At 38.6% G+C, this 22,297-nt stretch overlaps 1 protein-coding gene across 1 annotated transcript in view; it reads left to right on the forward strand.

Annotated features, from left to right (window-relative positions):
* Positions 1-22,297, forward strand: part of DEPDC1B (DEP domain containing 1B) — an 89,800-nt gene that overhangs the window by 44,770 nt on the left and 22,733 nt on the right. Inside the window, exons 5-7 of the mRNA XM_001492737.6 lie at positions 187-317; positions 2,175-2,222; positions 9,435-9,575. Coding sequence (XP_001492787.2) covers positions 187-317; positions 2,175-2,222; positions 9,435-9,575 — 320 coding nt within the window. The remainder of the gene's footprint in view (positions 1-186; positions 318-2,174; positions 2,223-9,434; positions 9,576-22,297) is intronic.

The following is a 22,297-nucleotide window of genomic DNA, read 5'->3' on the forward strand; positions in this document are numbered from 1 at the left end:
GCAAACGGATATTTTTAAAATTTGTTTTATCATACTTAATTTCTAGCCTTTTTGCTCCACAAAGATTGGGTGAAATGCACGAAAACAACGCATTTTACAGATCAAGTTTTTACAGTGCCGGGTTTTTGGGTAAATAATGATTTTTTAAAAATAACTAATTAATTTAGTTATTACTTATCTTTTTAGTTTACAGAAAATCCTCGGCTTAGATTCCTTAGAAGAAATTTTAGACATTAAACTTGTCAACTCCAAGTTCATCATCCATAACGTATATAGTGTGAGCAAGCAGGGTGTCGTTATCCTTGACGACAAGTCAAGTAAGTGCATTAAACCGTTTTGTCTTCCCTGCACAGGTCCATCAGCTTCTGTTTGACCATTCCCAAAATGATAAATAAATTTATGCCCTTTTACATGTAGCCTTCTGTCACTTCTAATACCTTTAAACTAATTGTTTGGATTAGGGAATGTCATAGAAAGATGAATATCCAGGAGTGAAAGCCTCAGCAGCATCCGGCCAGAGGCTCCTTCACTGAGCGTTAGGTGGTTCCATATCACCCCGAAAACCCTCAAAAGCGAGTGAGTTTAAGGCCTAACTGAGAGCTGAGTCTGTTTTCAAGTGAGTCTCAGAGTCTGCTTGATTTTAGGGTTCTCTTTGACTTTTTGTTATATCTCTGTGTCAGATTTTCTGCGATAGTCTTGGTTTATGTCATTTTTCTCTTTTTAATGAAGGTAGCTCTTTAAACGTTGATGACGCTTTAATTTTTTATACCTTATCCTCCAAGCCAGTTTACAATTCTGGAAAAAATGACAGTTAGCAGTCACTTATCCTGGTGTTTGATTTGGAAAATTAAGGTCATGGTGCCTGTAGTGGGCCAGAATCCCCAAGCTGGTTTTAAAACTTCCTTCCCCAGATCAGGGATGGGCCACAATTGGAAGGGCCCTTGGGTTGATTCTTCCTTTACTTCAGACCCTTGATCCTGGGAATTGACGAGAACTAGAATGACCTTTGGATATGGGAAGATGGCGTATACTTTAGGGTTTTTATAGATTATTATTAAATTTAGGGCTAGTGGCTCTTGGGTGGCTGACAAATCTATTCCAGAAGAAACCTGAACAGTTGCAAGAGGGGAGAGATCTCCTCAGGCCATATCTCCTGACAGGAGCAGAAGGTGTCTTTGGAACTGGAGATACACCCCCTATTCTAGCCCCTGTGTCAGGATGGAGGACGTCAGGTGGCAGAAATAAGTGGATCTGTGACTTCACGAGTTGTCAGGTTAATATCAACACATTAAAATAAGTTACACAGAATGAGGGCAGTGTTGCCTTTGAAAAACATCTAAAATCCTTCTACGTTCTCTGAATACAACGAACATTAATACTGTTAGCTACCAGTTAGATGACCAGTCATCTTTCGTTTTATTAAGTACGTTCTTCAGGAAGAAGAGAGCACTTCGTAAGACTCAGGTTCATTAGGTCTAACACAATTCAACCAGCATCTTTGCAGTTTTACGGGAAGTGGAGAAGGTGCAGTGGAAGCCTGAGTGCCGGCCTGTCTCATCAGATGTCTGTGGCGGGGCTGGGAGGGCAGAGGCTCTGCACTGAATGGCTCAGCTGGGATTTTTTGTAGCAATGTTAACGATTATTACTTTAAGGCTGTCCTAATACTAATAGCCTGTATTAATATGTCAGTGGACCTTTCTTGCCCTAAAACATTTTAAAAATTGAAACATGTAAAATGATACTTATATTGGACACTGGACATACAGAATTTGTTTTTTTTTAAGGTGTTTGATGTACTGGTTTCACAAATGCATTTGATGACTAATATTTTTGCTTTTGCTGTTTTTTCTTTTCCTTCTATAATTCTTACGATAATTGATGTGTTTGTTCCAAACTATCAAATTTCTTCTTTTCACTAAAGCTTTAAAAAGTGCGTCTTATCCTTAGAGAAATTTGCAGGCACGATTTATACAAGCACGTGTTATAACCCTGCTGCTAAGGAACAATTTCCATCTTTTAAGAGTTCTGATTTGTAAATAGGTGGTTTGTGATTAGCAGATGTTTCTTATCACTTGGACAAGTTATTTGTTCTTATGATACCAAGAATATATATAATTCCTTGATTTTTATGCTGTTGAATAAAATATCCTCTTTCTATTTTCATTTTTATACAGAAGAACTTCCTCATTGGGTACTGTCAGCTATGAAGTGTTTGGCAAATTGTAAGTACTAATTATCTGCTAGTTTTATGAAATTAACAGAAATTAGTGCCCTGAATTAGAAAATATTTTTGCTCAATGGCCTGAACATTGGTTTGACATCTGTGAGACTGGCAGTTAATTGTTTTGGGGCTACTGTGCTTTTAGTGATAAATTTGTGACTTAGTGAAAAGGCTGAGTTATAAAACATGTTTTTTTTTTTCAAGGAAGATTAGCCCTGAGCTAACATCTGCTGCCAATCCTCCTTTTTTTGCTGAGGAAGACTGGCCCTGAGCTTACATCCATGCCCATCTTCCTCTACTTTATATGTGGGCCACCTGCCATAGCAGGGCTTGCCAAGTGGTGCCATGTCCGCACCCAGGATCTGAACCGGTGAACCTCGGGCCGCCCCTTTAAAACAGTTTTAAAGGAATTTTGTGCTTCCATTTTCTAGTAGGTATAATCACAGTGCAAGTAAAGTCCACACTACTTCTTCTGAATGCTTCATCACAGGAAAGAAAAATTAGTAATATTGAACGTAATACTGTAACAGATAGCTGCCTGTTAACATTTTATAGGTTTTTATTCCTAAAACCTATATGCCTAAGTATGTTCTATATTTGCGGCGTCAGTTTGCGCAGTCGATCCTGTCTACTGTTGGCTTTTTACAGTGCAGTAGTTTAAGTGGGAGGGAAATGTTTTAGAAGACTGGTGTGCAGGATGATCTGGAAGAAGAGCCTGCATGTAAACCGGAAGGGCTGTTTCAGTACTTTGATGTGAGGGGAGGAGGCCTGGAGAGGGTGGTCCGTCTGAGGGTTTTCACAGGTGTTTGACTCCGTTCCGTAGGCACATGCTGTCCGCTTCGTTGGATATCCTTGGCACTGTGAAGGAATGAGTTATTATCGTATCTCAGTAACTCTACCATTTTTCTGCGGATCCTCAGAAGGCTTAACCCAAACAAATAATTTTAATGAGAAGAATTCTAGTTATTTTGGCTCACTGATAATGGTGATATTTGGTCTATCGGGTCTTTTGAGCCTCCCAGATCACCTCAGAGGTAGTTTCTTTCTTCCCTTTTGGGTAAAACTAGCATGTACTCAGGTAGGCGTATACATTCTTGAATTAGTGGACTCTGAATAATTTATTTAGCTGAAGTTAGTTTTGTTTGATTATAGAATGAAACTAAAATGATTTCAGCTTACTGTGAGTGACCCCAGTGGTAATATATAGAAAATGATTGTGTACTATTATTCTGAATATGAATAGTAATATTAGTTTGTGTGAAGCCCAAAGTTCTCTGTGTTTACTTATTAAAATTTTCATTGTTTTTAATTTAATATTTTGGAAACTCTGAAATATAGAGTACTGTGGTTTTAGCTTGAGGAGTGCTTTTTATTCATCTTGCTCAATCATTTGAAGTAAATTATATTTAAATTATATCTTTGGCCAGAGTTGGCAATGAAGAGATAGAAGGTATAAATGGAAAGTTAAATTACCCATTTCTGAATTCCTGGCAAACCAAGGATTTGGAAGTTGATCAGCTGAGAAGGAACAGAGGAAGCCAGTATAACAAACCTAGGCTATAATATGTTGTAAAGTGTATATTAAGGTGTGCTTATGATGTTGAATTTTCAGTGATGATCAAAATGTAGTGAAGAATGTAATTGTCTGTCAAACCAGATGTATACATAAAGCCACAAAGCTTCTGCAGAAAGGTTAGAATAACTGGAATTACTTATCACTGGAGAAGGAAAATGTGAGGAATGGCTTAGTAATGTTCTCCACGTGTGGAGGTGGTGTCCTATGAGGTGGACATTCCTGAGCATGGAGACATGTCTCACGTGTGTCAAGAGCCGTGCTTTATGGGTGGTGGGCCTAGCCACAAAGATGCTGTTTAGGTGTCAAAGAAAAACAAGTGGCCAGAGGGCAAGGTCAGCCTTTTGAATAGTTTTATAAAATCATTAATTTTTCCAAATTCTCATCCTCCCCCCCACCCCCATTTACTTTGAGTGTTGACCTGTTCCTTGTCCTTCTTGTCCTTGATGAATCTAGATTCCCTGTCATCTAATAGGGGACAGAGAGGAGAGGCTGATTATATGGTGTTTTGAAAGCCTCTGGCCTCCTTTCTGTAGGTTTACTGCCACCTCTCTCCGTGAGGCCCATCTGCATCTATTGTGGACCATGTGCACATCGGCCTGGGTGCTCTCATTGCTGGCCAGCCTCATGGTAGGCCCCAGAACGGGGGACTGATGCTAAATAAATAAAAAACCAGGTTAACTGTGTTTTTCTTCTTTGTGCATGTACATTGAAAGAATTCAATCAGAAATGGATATAAACAGTTTTTTCCCAAAAATCTGTCAGGAAAAACATTTATAAAAAGCCAGATTTAAAAAAATATTCTGAAGTTCAAGATGAGTAAGAAACAAAAGATCTTAGGAATATGGCCTGCTCTCATTGGGCTCACTATGTACTGGCATTTTTAGGAAAATCTTTTTTTGTTTTTGTGTATTTATATGAAGAATGATGAAATGTTCCCAAAAGGGTACACCTGCTTAGAATGAGCTCCATACTTACCTGGGGAGGAAGTACTTGAAGGCAATATATATTGCTTGCTCTGACATATTAAACTGATTATTTCAATTAGCTAATTTTGGGATATTTCAGAGGAGGAAGCAAGCAAAAATGGTGGCTAGGTTTGCTGCTAGGTTAACATGATACCACACATGTAGAATAATTTACACATGTGTAAAATAATTTTCATTATTTTAGTCAATCAAATTAAGTTATTTTTTATGACATATAAAGGATATTAAAAAGTAAGAGAGTTTTTTCTTCCTATTATTTTATTAAGGTCATAATGGTTTATAACATTGTGTGATTTCAGGTGTACATTATTATTTATCAGTTTCTGTATAAACTGCATTGTGCTCACCACCAGTAGTCTAATTTCCATCTGTCACCATATATGTGTGCCCCTTTACCCTTTATGCCCACCTCCCAACCCACTTCCCCTCTGGTCACCACTAATCTGTTCTCTTTGTCCATATGTTTGTTTATCTTCCACATATGAGTGAAACTGTGTGGTCTTTTTCCGTCTGGTTTATTTTGCTTGACATGATACCCTCAAGGTCCATCCATATTGTTGCAAATAGGACAATTTTCTTTTTTTATGGCTGAGTTGTATTCCGGGGTATATATATACCACATCTTCTTTATCCATTCCTCAGTTGATAGGCACTTGTGTTGCTTGTGGCTTGGCTATTGTGAATAATGCTGCAGTGAATGTCGGGGTGCTTAAGTCTCTTTGAATTGTTGATTTCAAGTACTTTGGATAAATACCCAGTAGTGGGAGAGCTGGGTCATATGGTATTTCTATTTTTAATTTTTTGAGAAATCTCCATACTGTTTTCCATAGTGGCTGTACCAGTTTGCATTCCCACCAGCAGTATATGAGGGTTCCCTTTTCTCCACATCCTCTCCAACACGTTATTTTTTGTTTCGGTGATTATAGCCATTCTAGCAGGTGTAAGGTGATATCTCATTGTAGTTTTGATTTGCATTGCCCTGATGATTAGTGATGTTGAACATCTTTTCATGTGCCTATTAGCCATCTGTATATCTGCTTTGGAAAAATGTCTGTTCATATCCTCTGCCCCTTTTTTGATCAGGATGTTTGATTTTTTGTTGTTGAGTTGTGTGAGTTCTTTATATATTTTGGAGATTAACTCCTTGTCAGATATATGATTTGCAACTATTTTCTCCCAGTTGGTGGGTTGTCTTTTCTTTTTGATCCTGGTTTCCTTTGTCTTGCAGAAGCTCTTTAGTCTGATGTGGTCCCATTTGTTTATTTTTTCTTCTGTTTCCCATGCCTGAGTAGACATGGTATTTGAAAAGATACTGCTAAGACTCATGTCTAAGGAGGGTACTGCCTATATTTTCTTTAGGAGTTTTATGGTTTCAGGTCTTCCCTTCAAGTCTTTAATCTGTTATGAGTTGATTTTTGTGTATGGTGTGAGATAATGGTCTACTCTCATTCTTTTGCATGTGTCTGTCCAGTTTTCCTGGGACCATTTATTGAAGAGATTTTCCTTTCTCCTTTGGATCCTCTTGGCTCCGTTGTCAAAGATGAACTGTCCATAGATGCATGGTCTTACTTCTGGGCTTTCAATGTAGTTCCATTGATCGAGTGTCTGTTTTTGTGCTGTACCATGTTGTTTTGATTACTATGGCTTTGTAGTATATTTTGAAGTCAGGGATTGTGGTGCCTCCAGCTTTATTCTTTTTTCTCAGTATTGCTTTAGCTATTCAGGGTCTTCTCTTGTTCCATATGAATTTTAGGATTCTTTGTTCTATTTCCATGAAGAATGTCATTGGGATTCTGATTGGGATTGCATCGAATCTGTATATTGCTTTAGGTAGTATGGGCATTTTAACTATGTTTATTCTTCCAGTCCGTGTGCTTGGAATATCTTTCCATTTCTCTGCCTTCTTCGATTTCTTTCAATAAAGTCTTATAGTTTTCATTGTATAGGTCTTTCACCTCCTTGGTTAAATTTATTCCTAGATATTTTATTCTTTTTGTTGTGATTGTAAATGGGATTGTTCTCTTTCTGTTAGTTTGTTATTAGAGTATAGAAATGCAACTGATTTTTGTAAGTTGATTTTGTACCCTGCAACTTTGCTGTAGTTGTTGATTATTTCTAATAGTTTTTGGTCAGATTCTTTAGGGTTTTCTATGTATAGGACTATGTCGTCTGCAAACAGCGAGAGTTTCCTTTCCAATTTGGATAACTTTTATTTCTCTTTCTTGCCTAGTTGCTCTGGCTGAAATCTCCAGTACTATGTTGAATAAGAGTCACGAGAGTGGGTACCCTTGTCTTGTTCCTGTTCTCTGAGGGATGACTTTCAGTTTTTCCCTGTTGAGTATGATGTTGGCTGTGGGTTTTCATGTATGACCTTTATTATGTTGAGGTACTTTCCTTCTATACCTGTTTTATTGAGAGTTTTTAACATAAATGGATATTGGATCTTGTCAGATGCTTTCTCTCCATCTATTGAGATGATCATGTGATTTTTATTCCTCATTTTGTTAATGTGGTGCATCACATTGACTGATTTGCAGATGTTGAATCATCTGGTATAAATCTCACTTTATCATGATGTATGATCCTTTTAATGTATTGCTGTATTCGGTTTGCCAATATTTTGTTGAGGATTTTTGCATCTCTGTTCATCAGCAATATTCACCTGTAATTTTCTTTCTTCGTCTTCTTTTTTTTTTTTTTTTGAGGAAGATTAGCCCTGAGCTAACTGCTGCCAATCCTCCTCTTTTTGCTGAGGAAGACTGGCCCTGAGCTAACATCTGTGCCCATCTTTCTCCACTTTATATGTGGGACGCCTACCACAGCATGGCGTGCCAAGCAGTGCCATGTCCGCACCCGGGATCCGAACCAGCGAACCCCAGGCTGCCGAAGTTGAACGTGTGCACTTAACTGCTGCACCACTGGGCCAGCCCCTGGCCTGTAATTTCTGTCTTTGTGTCCTCCTTGTCTGGTTTTGGCATCAAGGTGATGTTGGCCTTGTAGAATGTGTTAGGAAACATTCTGTCTTCTTCAACTTTGAAATAGTTTGAGAAGGATAGGTATTAAATCTTCCTTGAATGTTTGGTAGAATTCTCAAGAGAAGCCATCTGGTCCTGGACTTTTGTTTTTTGGGAGGTTTTTGATTACTGTTTCAATCACTGTACTTGTTCTTGGTCTATTCAGATTCTCTCTTTTCTCTTGGTTCATTTTAGGGAGGTTGTATGAGTCTAAGAATTTATTCATTTTTTCTAGATTGTCCAGTTTGTTGGTGTGTAGTTTTTCATAGTATTCTGTTATAATTAAAAGGTAGGAGTGTTTTTCAGGAGATCAAGAAAAAGCCGTTTTCACAGTGTCCCCAGTTGCCTTGAAATCTGAAGGCCTAGAATACTTTACTGTCCTTTTTAGTTTGATCTTTTCTCTTTAGTTACAGAGATTCTGTAGGAAGACTTTCCTTTCAGGATTTACTGGCTTCATCTTTCGTTCTCCTGAGGGTGGAGATTCTTTTGGGTTTAGTGGTTTAGTCTTGTTCTGCTAACCTGCTAAGCCTGGCTAACCTGCTCCTCATGGGACTGCTTGCCATTTCCCTCAAGGCACGGGCAGCTCCAGCTCATCTCTCCACCAGCAGTGTAAATCTGTTGACTGTGTGTGAATTGTTGAGGGTGTTTGTGCCAACTCCTGGGAAAGGTAAGTATTTCTTGTTCTTCTTTGGTCCCAGATAGAAGTAGATCTTTGTCTTGTTGCTGGCCTAGGCTTTGGCTGGGACCAGGTTTTTCCAGGCTTCTCATAGTAACTGCAACTTTGCAAGATGACTCTGCTTGATAAACTATCTTTTTTTTTTGAGCAGGAGGATTGGTGCTAAGGTAACATCTGTTGCCAGTCTTTCTCTTTTTGCTTGAGGAAGATTGTTGCTGAGCTAACATCTGTGCCAATCCTCCTGTACTTTATGTGGGATGCCACCACAGCAGTGCCAGGTCCGTGCCTGGGATCCGAACCTGCGAATCCTGGGCTGCCAAAGTGGAGTGTGCGAACTTAACCACTATGCCATGAGACCAGCCTGATATCTTTTGATGGTTGGTTGGGGTTCAAATAGACAGTTTTATAATCAGAATGAATTACAAGACATAATGTAAAATCTCCTTTTTAGAATATCTTTAAGAAAAAGAGTAAAAATTCTTATTAGTCTGGAATAGTTTAGTTAGAGGCAGAAATTGATTATATCACTCAACCCTCACTCTAGGATTTTATAATATATCAATTATGAAATAGTGAAAAGTTCTAAAAATAGCTTTACGACTTGTCTGTCATCTATGTGAGCTAATTTTAATCTTGGTCTACTATATTAAGACTAGGAAAATATTGAATATTTCAAAGAAAATTATTGTTTGCTTCTAATAAAAATGCTTTTCAGAAGGACACAAAAGAAAGAGTGGGTTTCCTTTCAATTGGAAGTAAGCCAGTGATTTTCCTCATTATTTTATAATAGATTTCAACTTAGACATAAAGCGTATTTGTGTATAATGTCAATTTTCCCCATAAGCATGTTTTTCAATTTGATTTTCTGTCCACACCATGCATGTGCACAGAGACTAACACTTAAAGGTGATTGCCCATTCATGTTTCTCTTTCTTTCTCTCTCTTTCTCTTTTTTTAACAGGGCCTAATTGTTCAGATCTGAAGCAGCCTATGTACTTAGGGTTTGAAAAAGATGTCTTTAAAACTATAGCAGATTATTATGGTCACTTGAAAGAGCCTCTGCTTACATTTCATCTTTTCGATGCCTTTGTCAGCGTATTAGGTAAGTTGGAATATAAACAGCATATATCTGCAGTAGCGATATTGACTTATTTCATTTTTCACTATCCTGAGACTTCCGTTAGTGAAACCTTCATAATGTGTTTGAAATGAACACTGATGGGTGCTTGCCTAGCTGGAGTCCATCTCTACGAAGGAGAAAGAGAAAATGGTTAAGCTCTATTATGAAACTCAAAGCAAGGACCAATAGTTTTTATTTCTTAAGAAAGAATAATATGTTGTGTTTCATTTTTGTACAAAAAAGTATAACTTTATTGGTAGAGAAAAATGTAAATTTGACATTTACTGTTCATGAGTAAATCTACTACTCTGGATATGACTTCATGAGCAGTCAAGTATGGGAGATGTGTTTTCATTTAGAAATCTAATTTCTTTTTATAGGAGGAACAGGTTTTTGTAGGACTGTTTGTTATTTGTGACACGTAATATAGTAACTTTATAATTCTCTAAAATTTGTTGCTATTCCTCATATAGATTTATACTTTAGAATGTATGCTGTCAAAGAAACATGGTAAAAAGGAAAAAAATCAACATTATTGCTATAGGTCTTTTTGATATTGTTCCTTTCTTCTTGCAAATCAGATTTTCCTGTTGCTGTTGTGATTGTTCAATAAGTAGTATTGTTTTCTTGTCAAAAGGTTTGCTTTAATGATCAAACCATTGTGCGGGTATCATACTCAGTTACGTAAATTTGCAGGAATTAGCATACTCTTGATTTTGAGCATTGTGGGGTTTAGCAGTCTTCCCCTTCCCTCCCCTCCCCTTCCCTTCCCCCTTCTTTCTATCTTATTTTCTTCTTGGAGAGCATGGATGCTGCCGTAGTATCCTGATAAAATAAAGTATCAGTAATATGTGAATAATTTACCTGCTGTCATAGCACAATACTTTAAATTTTAAGATTTTGTAGGTTTCCTGATAATAAGAAACAAAATACAACAATTTTAAATCATGTACATCAGAGTAAGTTTGTTTTCAGAGAGGCCAATACTGGAAACAGAGGAAGGGACTGGGCCTGTTACTGGGTTTAGAGACCACGGAGTCTTCCTGGTGTTCTGTTTTTAACCAAGGAGGACTGGAGGCTTACGTACTTGTGAACGTCATGCCTAATGGATGAATACTTGCTGTTGTTTAATGTGTATATGGACTTACTGAGCAGATTCTCATTATAGTCACTTGCTGCCATTATGCCACTGATAAAAGAAGAATTCTAAAGACTGGATTAAAAATTACTTCTTTGATTTTCTTTTCATTTTCTGTTTTCATAATGTTCTATGGAAATTGCCTGATTGGAAACAAAAGAACTTGGAACTTTGTGTGTGTGTGTGTGTGTGTGTGTGTGTGTTTGTGTAACATTGGCCCTGAGCTAACATCTGTTGCCAATCTTCCTTTTTTGTTGTTGTTGAGGAAGATTAACTCCGAGCTAACATCTGTGCCCATCTTCCTCTACTTTGTATGTGGGACGCCTGCCACAGCATGGCTGGATGAGCAGTGTGAAATTCCACACTCAGGATCTGAACTAGCAAACCCTGGGCCTCCGAAGTGGAGCCTGCAGACTTAACTGCTGTGCCACTGGGCCGACCCTGCCAATCTACCTCTTTTTGTTTGAGGAAGATTGTCACTGAGCTAATGTCTGTGCTGGTCTTCTTCTATTTTGTATATAGGATGCTGCCGCAGCATGGCTTGATGAGCGGTGTGCAGGTCCGTGCCCAGGATCTGAACCCACAAATTCTGGGCTACGGAAGCAGAGCATGTGAACTTAACGACTATGCTACCAGGCCAGCCCTGTAACTTTTTTTAAAAAACGAATTTCACTTTGAATCAGTTATATTTATGATGTCACTGGTCTATTCTACCACAACTGTTTACTTTGATCTCAGCTAAGAATTAAAGCTTAGTTATTCCCAAATTGATGTCAAAGTCAGCCACCCTCTAAAATATCATCTATAGAGGGTTTTGGTGGAGAAGGCTGGATCAAATGGAGAATTTATTGCATTAGATATCAGCAAGAATAGACTAATATGTGTGAATAGTCGTGATATATTAACCTTCCCTGGTCCAGTCCTTCTCTAGTGAATATAAGTGAGACACCCTGTACCGAAAGCTGTGTTTTTTAGATCCTTATGTACTGAAAGATGAAAGTCTTCTAGATTATGGAAGACCATAATTTGTTTATATGATTAACAAAGATTATCTAATAGAGCAATCCTGTTAGAATCTTAGGGAAAAGGTCTCATATCTAGGTATATACCAACTAGACACATGGGCTGAATGCCAGTAGGGTTGACTCATTCCTTAAACCTTTTGATTTACTTTCATTGGCATAGGATGCCATTTGATAAAACATTTTAACGTAGATAATCAGTCTGCTTTGTGTAGAAGCTAAAAATTCTACAGCATTTTCAATGGAAAAGATTTTCAGTTTAGTTAATGAATTTCTTTTGAGGTTTGTTCTTTTGCTTCTAGCATGAAATAATGATAGCTTGATGTCAAAACTGTCACCCTGAGAGCAGTTAGTCATTACTGATACATGAAATCTAAGAGTTATTAAGGAAAAAACAAATGAAAAAAAGACATTTGTGGAGATGTAAGATGTATTCTTTACTTACAATTGAAAAAAAGGATTTAATTTGGCTCAGCAGTCTGACCTAACAGCGTAACTGTCCAAAATGGCAATTCCTTGTGTTAAGATCAGAGTCAAGCTGACTCTCGAATGGGGTGAATGAGATATAGAGCATCCTTTACTCACACACCACGCGCACCCTAGAGTCCATTGAGCTGTGTAGCTTGCAATAATTCGGCATGTTTAGGAAAATGGGAGGCAGACAGGAAGCACAAAAAGGCGAGGGAAGAGGGTTTTGGAAAATTGGGTGACTTGTGGGTTGTATAATGTTATAATCTGAGACCCCACACTGGTGATCTGTGGGCCACATTTGGCTCATAAATGCATCTGGTTTGACCTGTGTGTTTTAAAAAGAAAATATAATTAATTGCCAAACTTTAAGAAACAGAAAATTCACATAAGAATTCGTAGTTTTGGCTTCTGTAGAGAAATTGGAAGATCTGGCAGTACTGGGCTTGAATTTTCAGGGGCGCAGACTGCTACAGCTGGGTAGTGAACGCCTCTATGGGAAAGCGAAGTGTCTCAGGGACATGACCTCCAACTTGCTGAGTCTTCAGTGCGCCCATCGCTTCTCAGACCCTGAAGCCAGGTTCCCTTGACCCAGTTGCTCATTAATTCCGTCTGTCTGCTCCTGTGTGCAGTGGAGCTTGCGACTCCTGGTTTGTTTACTAGTAGGCGGGAAGACTGAGAGTCTGAGCTCTTTGCCGTTCCCTTCTTCCTAAATGTTAAGTTTAGAAAATGCCATTGACAGTCACCACACAGGATCGTACACTGGATCATCTAACTCAATAGGTTGAGAGCTCCTGTGTTTTTTAACCTAGAAATATCCATGAGGTTAGATTTTCCATTCCCTGGTTCTTTTGTCTAGTGACTTCTAGGAGATCCTCTGGAGCTCTGCAGCATCTTTGCCTTGTTACCTCTCTGCACTTAAGTTCTTCAGGTTATCTTGGGATTCTTATCCCATGGTAATTCTGAAGGGAAAACAATCCTTTTTTTAGAGTGCCTGGTTGGCGCGCTTGCCCAGACAGAGGGCTCCGGCCTGTGTGAGTGCAGTTCTTGCTGGCGGTGCTCTCTGTTCTCGGGGCCTGGGGCTTACGGCTGGAGCTTTCGGAGATGTGGATGGGCCAAGGCAAGGATGCTGAGTCACCTCCAAATATAACGACTACTGTTATGTCAATATTGTTGGAATGAAGTGGACTCAGGTACTCCTTAAAAATGGAAATTGAGCAAAATGCCTAGGTATTTCTTGGCTATAACTAATTACAAAAGCTATTTATAAGTATACCAGTAATCACTAGGATAATTGACAAGACTTTTGACAAGCAAATTTAAGACCTTTCTCATACCATTCAGCAGGATAAATTCTAGCTGGATGAGAGAATTAAATGTAAAAAACGCAAATTTAAAATACATTTGATATTTACCCGATATTGGGGTAGGTGAAGGACTTCTAAGCATAAAAGCAAAAGAAGTCATAACAATGCTGCAGCAGTTTGGAACTCGTGGGGAAAAGCATCATCTTGTGCGTGGGTGAATCTATATCTACTTTTAAGCAATTCACAAAGGCGACTTGTTTTCTTTCCTTACAAGCCTCCAGAGAAATAGTCCCTCTTGCTGTGTCTTTCTTTAGGCAGGCAGTTCTTGCCAATTGATGTGTAGTCTGAATTCTTTTGGCTTAGCATAAACCTTCTCTTTTTTATACCTCTTCTCAGTGAAGATGAAATTGTGACTTTTTTTTTATTCCTTTGCTTGTTCGAAAACTACAGTGAACCCTTCTTGGGTCTGTTATTCCCTGGCTCAGCAGACATGGTCCCGCTGGACTTTTGGGAACTCTGGCCCCTCTCAAAAGTCTTCATATTTCTCTTTCTCTTTTGAAGCTCCCATAAGGAATAGCTTATTGTTAGCATTGCATATGTGAGTGGAATGATCAGGTCTACTTTTCAAAAATGAAAATTCGTGTTCTTAATGGTTTGCAAATAGAAATCTGATGTAACCTTCAGGGAATGGGAGGGAGGGTGATAAAGGTAGGTGTCACACAAGGTGGTGAACAATTCTGAACCTGTCACGCGGCCCTCATGGCTGAAGTGTCACCTAATCTGTAATAACATAGAGCATTATAAATTTCCATTGATTCTGATTTTATTTATACCTGTCATGAGGAACAGTGGGTTTCCTTGATTAGTATTTATTCGCTTGTCCTTCCTCAATCCAGCTAAATAACAGAATGTTTCCCTTTTGATTTCACCAATGGAAACATCGCTAAGCTCAGGTCACTTGGTTTGTTGACCTAGTTGTACCCACTTTGATGAGTCACTCTGCTGTTCTGGGCCCCAGTTTTCTCATTGGTAAATGGCAGTTATACCTGTCATACTTATAGATATGAAAACATGAAACTTAAAGCAATGGGTAACACATTTTCCTACTAGGTATCGCTTTTCTTTGGTTTTAAAAATACAAAAAATTGGAACCTGCATAAATTAAGAGGATAGTTATATGTTGCTATCTAGCCATTCTCTCAAATGATAGGAGGATTTTTTATGTAAAATTACTTGTGATGGATCTTTACAGTCTGTTAGGATGAGCAATATTATATCATTCTGAAGTGCAAGAAACAAGTTACCTCTGGGATTTCAGAAGGCCCTTGTCATTTTCTTAAGAGAAGGAAGATTCAGTATTTTTTTTTCCTAAAGATTGGCACCTGAGCTAACAACTGTTGCCAATCTTCTTCTTCGTTTTTTTTCTTCTTCTCCCCAAAGCCCCCGGTACATAGTTGTATGTTCTAGTTGTGAGTGCCTCTGGTTGTGCTACATGGGATGCCACCCCAGCATGGCCCGATGAGTGGTGCCATGTCCATGCCCAGGATCCGAACTGGTGAAACCCTGGGCCGCCGAAGTGTAGCGTGCAAACCCAACCACTCGGCTGTGGGGCGGGCTCCTCAGTATTTTTATAATGATGTTGAGATAGCAGAAATGATAAAAGATGAAAAAGTTACTCTTTTAGCTTTTGTTTAACAAAATGAAATGAATCTCAAGATTAAAATAGTTACAACATTGAATCTCTGGTTATAAAATGAGAATAGAATGCTAATGTCCTTCAGAAGTTCTTAAAATGGAACCTTTAGAAAACCCAGCAAGCTCTTTAAAATCAGTACTACTTTACGATCTTGGAGAATGTGAAAGTACTTGTTGAAGATGTCTCTTGAGATCAACTATAGACTGTCATGTGTATTTTAAAGCTAAAGGTCTCATGCAATCATTTTTTCCTGAATCCTCTGGTGTACTTTTGTCAGTGAGCGTTTATTGACGGAATGAAAAAGAGATTAGGTCAGCAGTGAGAGGGAAGTTAGGAAGCAGAAACAGAGAGCTCGGATTAAACTCTTTTCGAGACTCTAAGTGTTCCTATCTGTATTTGAACTGAGGAAAGCAAGGAGCTCTCCAACGTTTAAAGGCGGAACTAAAAGTAAGTCCTACTGTGACATTTGAACGAACTGAAAAATGACTTTCTTAGGACCGGATGCCAAGAAAGACTTCAATATTATAGATATATCAAACCTCAGCCCTTTGCCCGCACATCTTCTCTTGGATCACATCCGTTCTACTTTGTACATCACCCGTGTGCTGAGGATTTTCAACTCTCATCTTCATTCCAGATCTGTCTCCTGAACTCAAGACCAGAATGTCCGTCTGACTTCTGGCTGGGTGTTCTTGGGTGTTTGTTATGCAAGAGCCTCAGTTCAAACTCAGTGGGCCCTAAGCCATTGTTTCAGAAACTGCATGTTGGATGTGAATTCTGTGTAGTAGAACAGCATTAAAAAAAAAAGACAGAATAGTGTACAAAATATCAGAGTGCGTTGTATATAGTAAGGGTAGGTATTTTTATAAACTTTTTTGTTTTCGTTAAATACCTATTTTGTATATGCATATGTATTGCTGTGATGTTAAATATATTTCTTAATTTTAGTTGTAGTAAAAAAATTTTGGAACAAAAGCTGTTCTAAATTTCTTCTCTACCTACCTGCATAGTAAGATGATTGTAAAGATTTAAGGAATGTGAAGGCCTCCCAGAAAGCATAATATTGCTCAAATATTACTGGGTAATATTAATTGTGAAAGATGCTTATGTTACATACACATGGTTTGTCCTTTACACTTAGAGAAAAATACTTTTTACCTATGACTCATTTTATAGAGTTATATTCAGTTTTTCATTCCTACGTGTTGTGGAATTAGCATCTTAAACTGAGCTGGGAGTTTCTTTGGGGATAAACTGCATTCTGTTTGTCCTTTATGAGAAGGAAATCGGCAGTAGTCATCACCTGGCTTTCATTTTGAACTCTCAAGAACATGGTTTTGTGTGCCCTCCTTAGCATAAAAGAGCGAGTTCAGGGTTAGTTGTGTTGAGAAATTATGTTCTTTTTACCATGTTTCTAATCCTTGCCCCAAGTTGAAGAATATAGAATGGTATTTTATGTGACTATCTGCTTATTAAATGTTTGTGTCTGCTCTTTCAACCAACATTCTTACTTCTAGGAATTCATCCTTAGGAATTAATTGGTCGCATGGAAAAAGTAGGTCATGCAGCATGATATTTAGGAGTCCATACCCCGGACTGTGTGGGCTCCAATCTGCTCTACCACTAACTAGCTGTGTGATCCGGGCAAATGACCTAATCTCTTAACTTTCTTTATCTGTAAATAATAATAATAGTATCTACCTCATAGAGATTGTTGTGAAGATTAACTGAGATAATATTAAATGTTTAGCACACTGTTAGGTACATAATAAAATGCTTAAAAAGATGTTAGCTATTTTCATCATCATCATAAATTTGTTTCATCATTATAAATGTTAGCTTCTATTATGTTTTGTAAAGTTTTATTGGGTATGTATAATGATGTGATAAATGGGGGCACAGCTAAATGTCCCTGTGACCCAATCTCCCCTCTTCTCCGTAGCGTCTGTATTTCTAATACTAAGAGAATTCAAGGATTGTGACTTTTTACACTATTGCCTTTGTAAACATTCAAAAACATTAAAAAAAAATTATCAAGTATTCTCCTGCCAGTTTGCTAAATTTTCTACCAATTAATATTTTTCTGATTTCAAATTGTAGCCTTGACGTGGTTGAGAAATACTATTAGTTTAATGTCTGCTTTATACCCTAGGTTCAATCTCTTTTAAAATATAGATTTACTTAATGACTTCTAGAGCTTTAAGTTTCCTGGAGATTCTGCCAAACGATTACTTCAGATATAAGATAATGAGGATAGGTGGCTGGTAGGTAAACTTTTTAAACATAATTTAAGATTAAAATGATTTTTATCTAGGACACATATAGTAGCCAAGAAAGGCATGCCTATGAGTGTCAGTTCATATCTAGAGAATGGTGTTAAGCAGAGCGTGTACTCTGTTAAGTGATAATTAATAATTGCTGACTGTTCATCTTTAGCACCAGATAAAAACCAAGTAGAGTTTATTGAGAAGAGGTTGATAATTATTGTTTCAGAAGTCCAGGTTTTTAAGCAAAGAATGTAAATAATGCAGCTGTGTGTAAGGAGGAATGGCACATAAAATTAAATCCCAGCTGAATTTCTGGGCCCAGTCTTAACTACTTTGGGCTTTGGTTTCCTTGCCTATTTAATGGGCAGTGTTTTCTTCTTTACAGGATAGTCAAAGTGATGAAATGTGCCAGGGCCAGCCCTGCGGCCGAGTGGTTAAGTTCATGCACTCCACTTCTGTGGCCAAGGGTTCACGGTTTGGATCCTGGGCACAGACCTAGCACTGCTCATCAGGCCGTGCTGTGGCAGCATCCCACATAGAAGAACTAAAATCACTTACAAGTAGGATATTCCACCATGTACTGGGCCTTTGGGGAGGAAAAACAAAAAAAGAGGAAGATTGGCAACAGATGTTAGCTCAGGGCCAATCCTCCTCAACCAAAAAAAAAAAAAAAGAAAGAAAGATTAAGTGTGAACAGCTAAAATTGCTTAATATGTAGATAGTAACCTGGGCCTAGAAGGCATTCAGTAATGTTACTCAGTCTTCCAAGGTGGAGGAGCAGGGTTTTCAGAATCTCATTTGATTCATAAGCAAACAAAATGGTAGTATTATTGATCTCCTGAGTCTTTTCAGTCACTCAAGAGACATCAACATAGCACCTATAGTGTTATAGGCACCAGAGCAGGAAATAAAAAGGTACATGCTTGGCAGAATTAAGATTTGAAATGTGTAAAATCTTCATGTATTAATTCTGTGTTTAATTTTATTAAACATACAGATATTCTCTTCCACATTATGAATATAAAGGATATTGCTCAAAATTTTGGGCTCATTTTATCACATAAGTATTATTTTCATAATCTTCGCAATACCCCTGTGAGATTGGTACTAGTGTTATATTTCCATTTGCAGATTTGGAAAATTTCGGTAGATTTAAAAAAAGAGGTTGAGTAATTTTTCCAAAGTGATTTGGTTCCATGCTGTCTTGCCATGCTGTTAGTGTCTCCACTTTTCTGATGTTGAGTATATGATAGGACTTTTTCCTTTTTACAATTTCTCTTTGGGAACTTTGGAGAAATTTTACAAATTAGAGGTATTATAGGAAATTATTTATGTAAGAGTTTCTATTATATTTTAAATCTAATTTGTAATACAATAAGTAGAGCTGATATCACTGTGGAATGAGAATGAGGAATATTTGTTTCCTGTTGGTAACAAGATAATATGAGTGTTAAGGATGCAGACTTGTAGGCCCAGTGACATAGTACTTAAGTTCACATGCCCCGCTTCAGTGGCCCGAGGTTCGCAGGTTCAGATCCCAGGCGTGGACCTATCACCACTCATCAAGCCATGCTGTGGCAGCATCTTACATAAAGTAGAGGAAGGCTGGCACAGATGTGAGCTCAGCAACAATCTTCCTCAAGCTAAAAAGAGGAAGATTGGCAACAGGTGTTAGCTCAGGGTGACTCTTCCTCACCAAAAAAAGAAAAAGTAAAACTGGTTCAAACTCCAGCTTCTGTATTCACAAGCTGTGTGATTTGGCATTGCCATGAAGATTAAACAAACAAATATATGTACTTGTGTTAGCTGTTGATCTGCCAAGTGAAAGCTCAAGGCTGAATTTTTTTTTTTTTTTAGATTTTTTTTTTAAAAAATTTTTTTCCTTTTTCTCCCCAAAGCCCCCTGGTACATAGTTGTATGTTTTTCGTTGTGGGTCCTTCTAGTTGTGGCGTGTGGGACGCCGCCCCAGCGTGGTCTGATGAGCAGTGCCGTGTCCGCGCCCAGGACCCGAACCAACAAAACACTGGGCTGCCTGCAGCGGAGCACGCTAATTTAACCACTCGGCTACGGGGCCAGCCCCTGAATAAGTTTTTATTTTTAAAAAAGTGACTGGAGGGGGCCGGCCCAGTGGCTCAGCAGTTAAGTTTGTGCCCTCTACTTCAGCAGCCTGGGGTTTGCTGGTTTGGATCCCGGGCATGGACCTATGCACTGCTTATCAAGCCATGCTGTGGCAGGCATCCTGCATATAAAATAGAGGAGGATGGGCACAGATGTTAGCTTAGGGCCAGGCCAATCTTCCTCAGCAAAAAGAGGAGGATTGACGGCGGATGTTAACTCAGGGGTAATCTTCCACAAAAAAAAAAAAAGTAATTGGAGAACTTCTGCTTTTGACCATGATGGAGTAATTGGGACTGGGTTTACCCTTTTATCAAAGAACCAACTAGAAAACCAGACAGAATATGAGGCAATTGCTTTCAGACATTGGACCACACTGTAGGACTATTATCTGTGAGAGAAGTGAAACAAATGAGGTGAGCTCTATGATTGCCCTGGCTGTCTGTCTGGGGGAACTTTCCAGACTGTTTTGCAGGGAGGTGGAGCCGAAGCAGAGCATGTCAATCTTGCTGAGTTGAAGAGATGGAAATTGGATGAAGAGGCTGGGACTTGTGGTCCAGGGTATCAGAGAATGTTACGGGCTGAATTGTGTCCGTTCTAAAATTCATATGCTGAAGTCCTAACCCCTAGTACTTCAGAGAGAGACTGTATTCGTAGGACCATCTTTAAAGAGGTAATTAGGGTGACGTGAGATCATATGAGTAGCCCTACTCCAATATGACTGGTGTCCTTATAAGAAGGGGAGATTGGGACACAGACAGCACACAGACTGAGGGTCAGCCATGTGAGGTCAGAGCAAGAAGACAGCCATCTGCAAGCCAGGAAGAGAGGTCTCAGAAGAAACCAACCCTGCTGACACCTCGATCTCAGACTTCTAGCCTCAGAACCGTGAGAGAATAAATTTATTTTGTTTAAGCCGCCCAGTCTGTGATATTTTGTTGTCAGCTCTAGCAAACTAATACAAGGCAATTATACAGAGAGGAGCTCCAAAAATCTGCATGGGGATCCTCTTGAATTTGTTGATGATAAATACTTAACTGTACATCTCCAGGGTGATAGTCTTCAAAGCTGGGCAAATCAGAATCACAGTGATACACAACAATCCCCATTAGGATGACCATAATAAAAAAGATGGATAACAAGTGTTAGTGAGGATGTGGAGAAATTGGAACCCTCGTACATTCTTAGTGGGAATGTAAGATGGCAGAGTCATTTTGCGAAAAACAGTCTGGCAGTTCCTTAAAAAGTTAAACATGGAGTTACCATGTGATTCAGCAATTCTACTCTTAGGTCTGTATCCAAGATAATTGAAAAGATACTTCCACACAACAACGTGTACACGAATGTTCATAGTAGCATTACTCAGAACAGCCCCAAAGTGGAAACAACTGAAATGTCCATCAAATGATAAATGAAAAAAATGTAGTATATCCGTACAATGGAATATTATTCAGCCATAAAAAGGAGTGAAACCCTTTACAATGCTACAACATGGATGAATCTGGAAAACGTTCTAAGTGGAAGAAGCCAGACACAAAAATCACATCTTGCATGATTCCATTTATATGAAATGTTCAGAACAGGCGAATCTTTAGAGACAGAGATTAGTGCTTTCCAGGGGCTGGTGGGAGGAGAGAATGCGGAGTGACTGCTAATAGGAATGTGGATTTCTTTTTGAAGTGACAGAAATGTTCTGGAATTAGATAGTGGTGTGGGGCATAACTTAGTGAATATAATGAAAACCCTTGAATTGTACACTTAAAAGAAAGATAATCGCATAAAAAAAGAACAAAGAAAAAAACCAAGTTGGACTTCAAGAGTTAAAGAAAATGCAGTTTTACAAATGAAAATTTCACTGGATGGAATTAGGAGCAGATTAGACACTGCAGAAAAGGTCAACAAACTTGAATACATAGCAGTAAAAGCTAGCCTGAACAAAGCACAGAGAGAAAAAAGATTGGAGTGGGGTGGGGATCAAACTGAACTCAGTCTCAATGACATATAGGACAATATTAAGCAGTCTAATATACATGTAATTGGAATCCCTGAAAGAGGCCCCTGAAACTGGCTCATATATCCTTTTGCCACATCCCCATCATTCTTGGAGCACTTTCTTTGATTGCTGTGGAGTACTTTTTAAATTAATTCATTATTTCTTTTAAAGATTGGCACCTGAGCTAACATCTATTGCCAATCTTTTTTTTTTTTTTTCTTCTTCTTCTCCCTAAAGCTTCCCCTCCACCACCAAGTACGTAGTTGTATATTCTAGTTGCAAGTCCTTCTGGTGGTGCTATATGGGACGCCGCCTCAGCATGGCCTGATGAGCGGTGCCACGACTGCACCCAGGATCTGAACCGGTGAAACCCTGGGCTGCCAAAGCAGAGTACAAGAACTTAACCACTTGGCCATGGGGCTGGCCCCTTGGAGCACTTTCTTACTTTGTGGCACTACAGGCCATTTTGTACTTTCTTTCCCCAGCCCTGGAATCTGCCATTTCCTCAATGATTCTTGGTTCCTTTTACTAGAGAGTGATATTTAGAAGCTAAGATCTAGTGCTCTATGTGCTTACTGTTACTGGAGATGTTGCTTATAGAAAGAAAACAAGATTCTCAAATAACACTTAAAAAAGTGAATCTGCAATTTGACTTCCGAATTCCCACCAAAAGTACTGTTTGAGGGGAGGATGGTAAA

Source organism: Equus caballus, chromosome 21 (assembly GCF_041296265.1).
Source record: "Equus caballus isolate H_3958 breed thoroughbred chromosome 21, TB-T2T, whole genome shotgun sequence".
Classification (NCBI taxonomy): domain Eukaryota; kingdom Metazoa; phylum Chordata; class Mammalia; order Perissodactyla; family Equidae; genus Equus; species Equus caballus.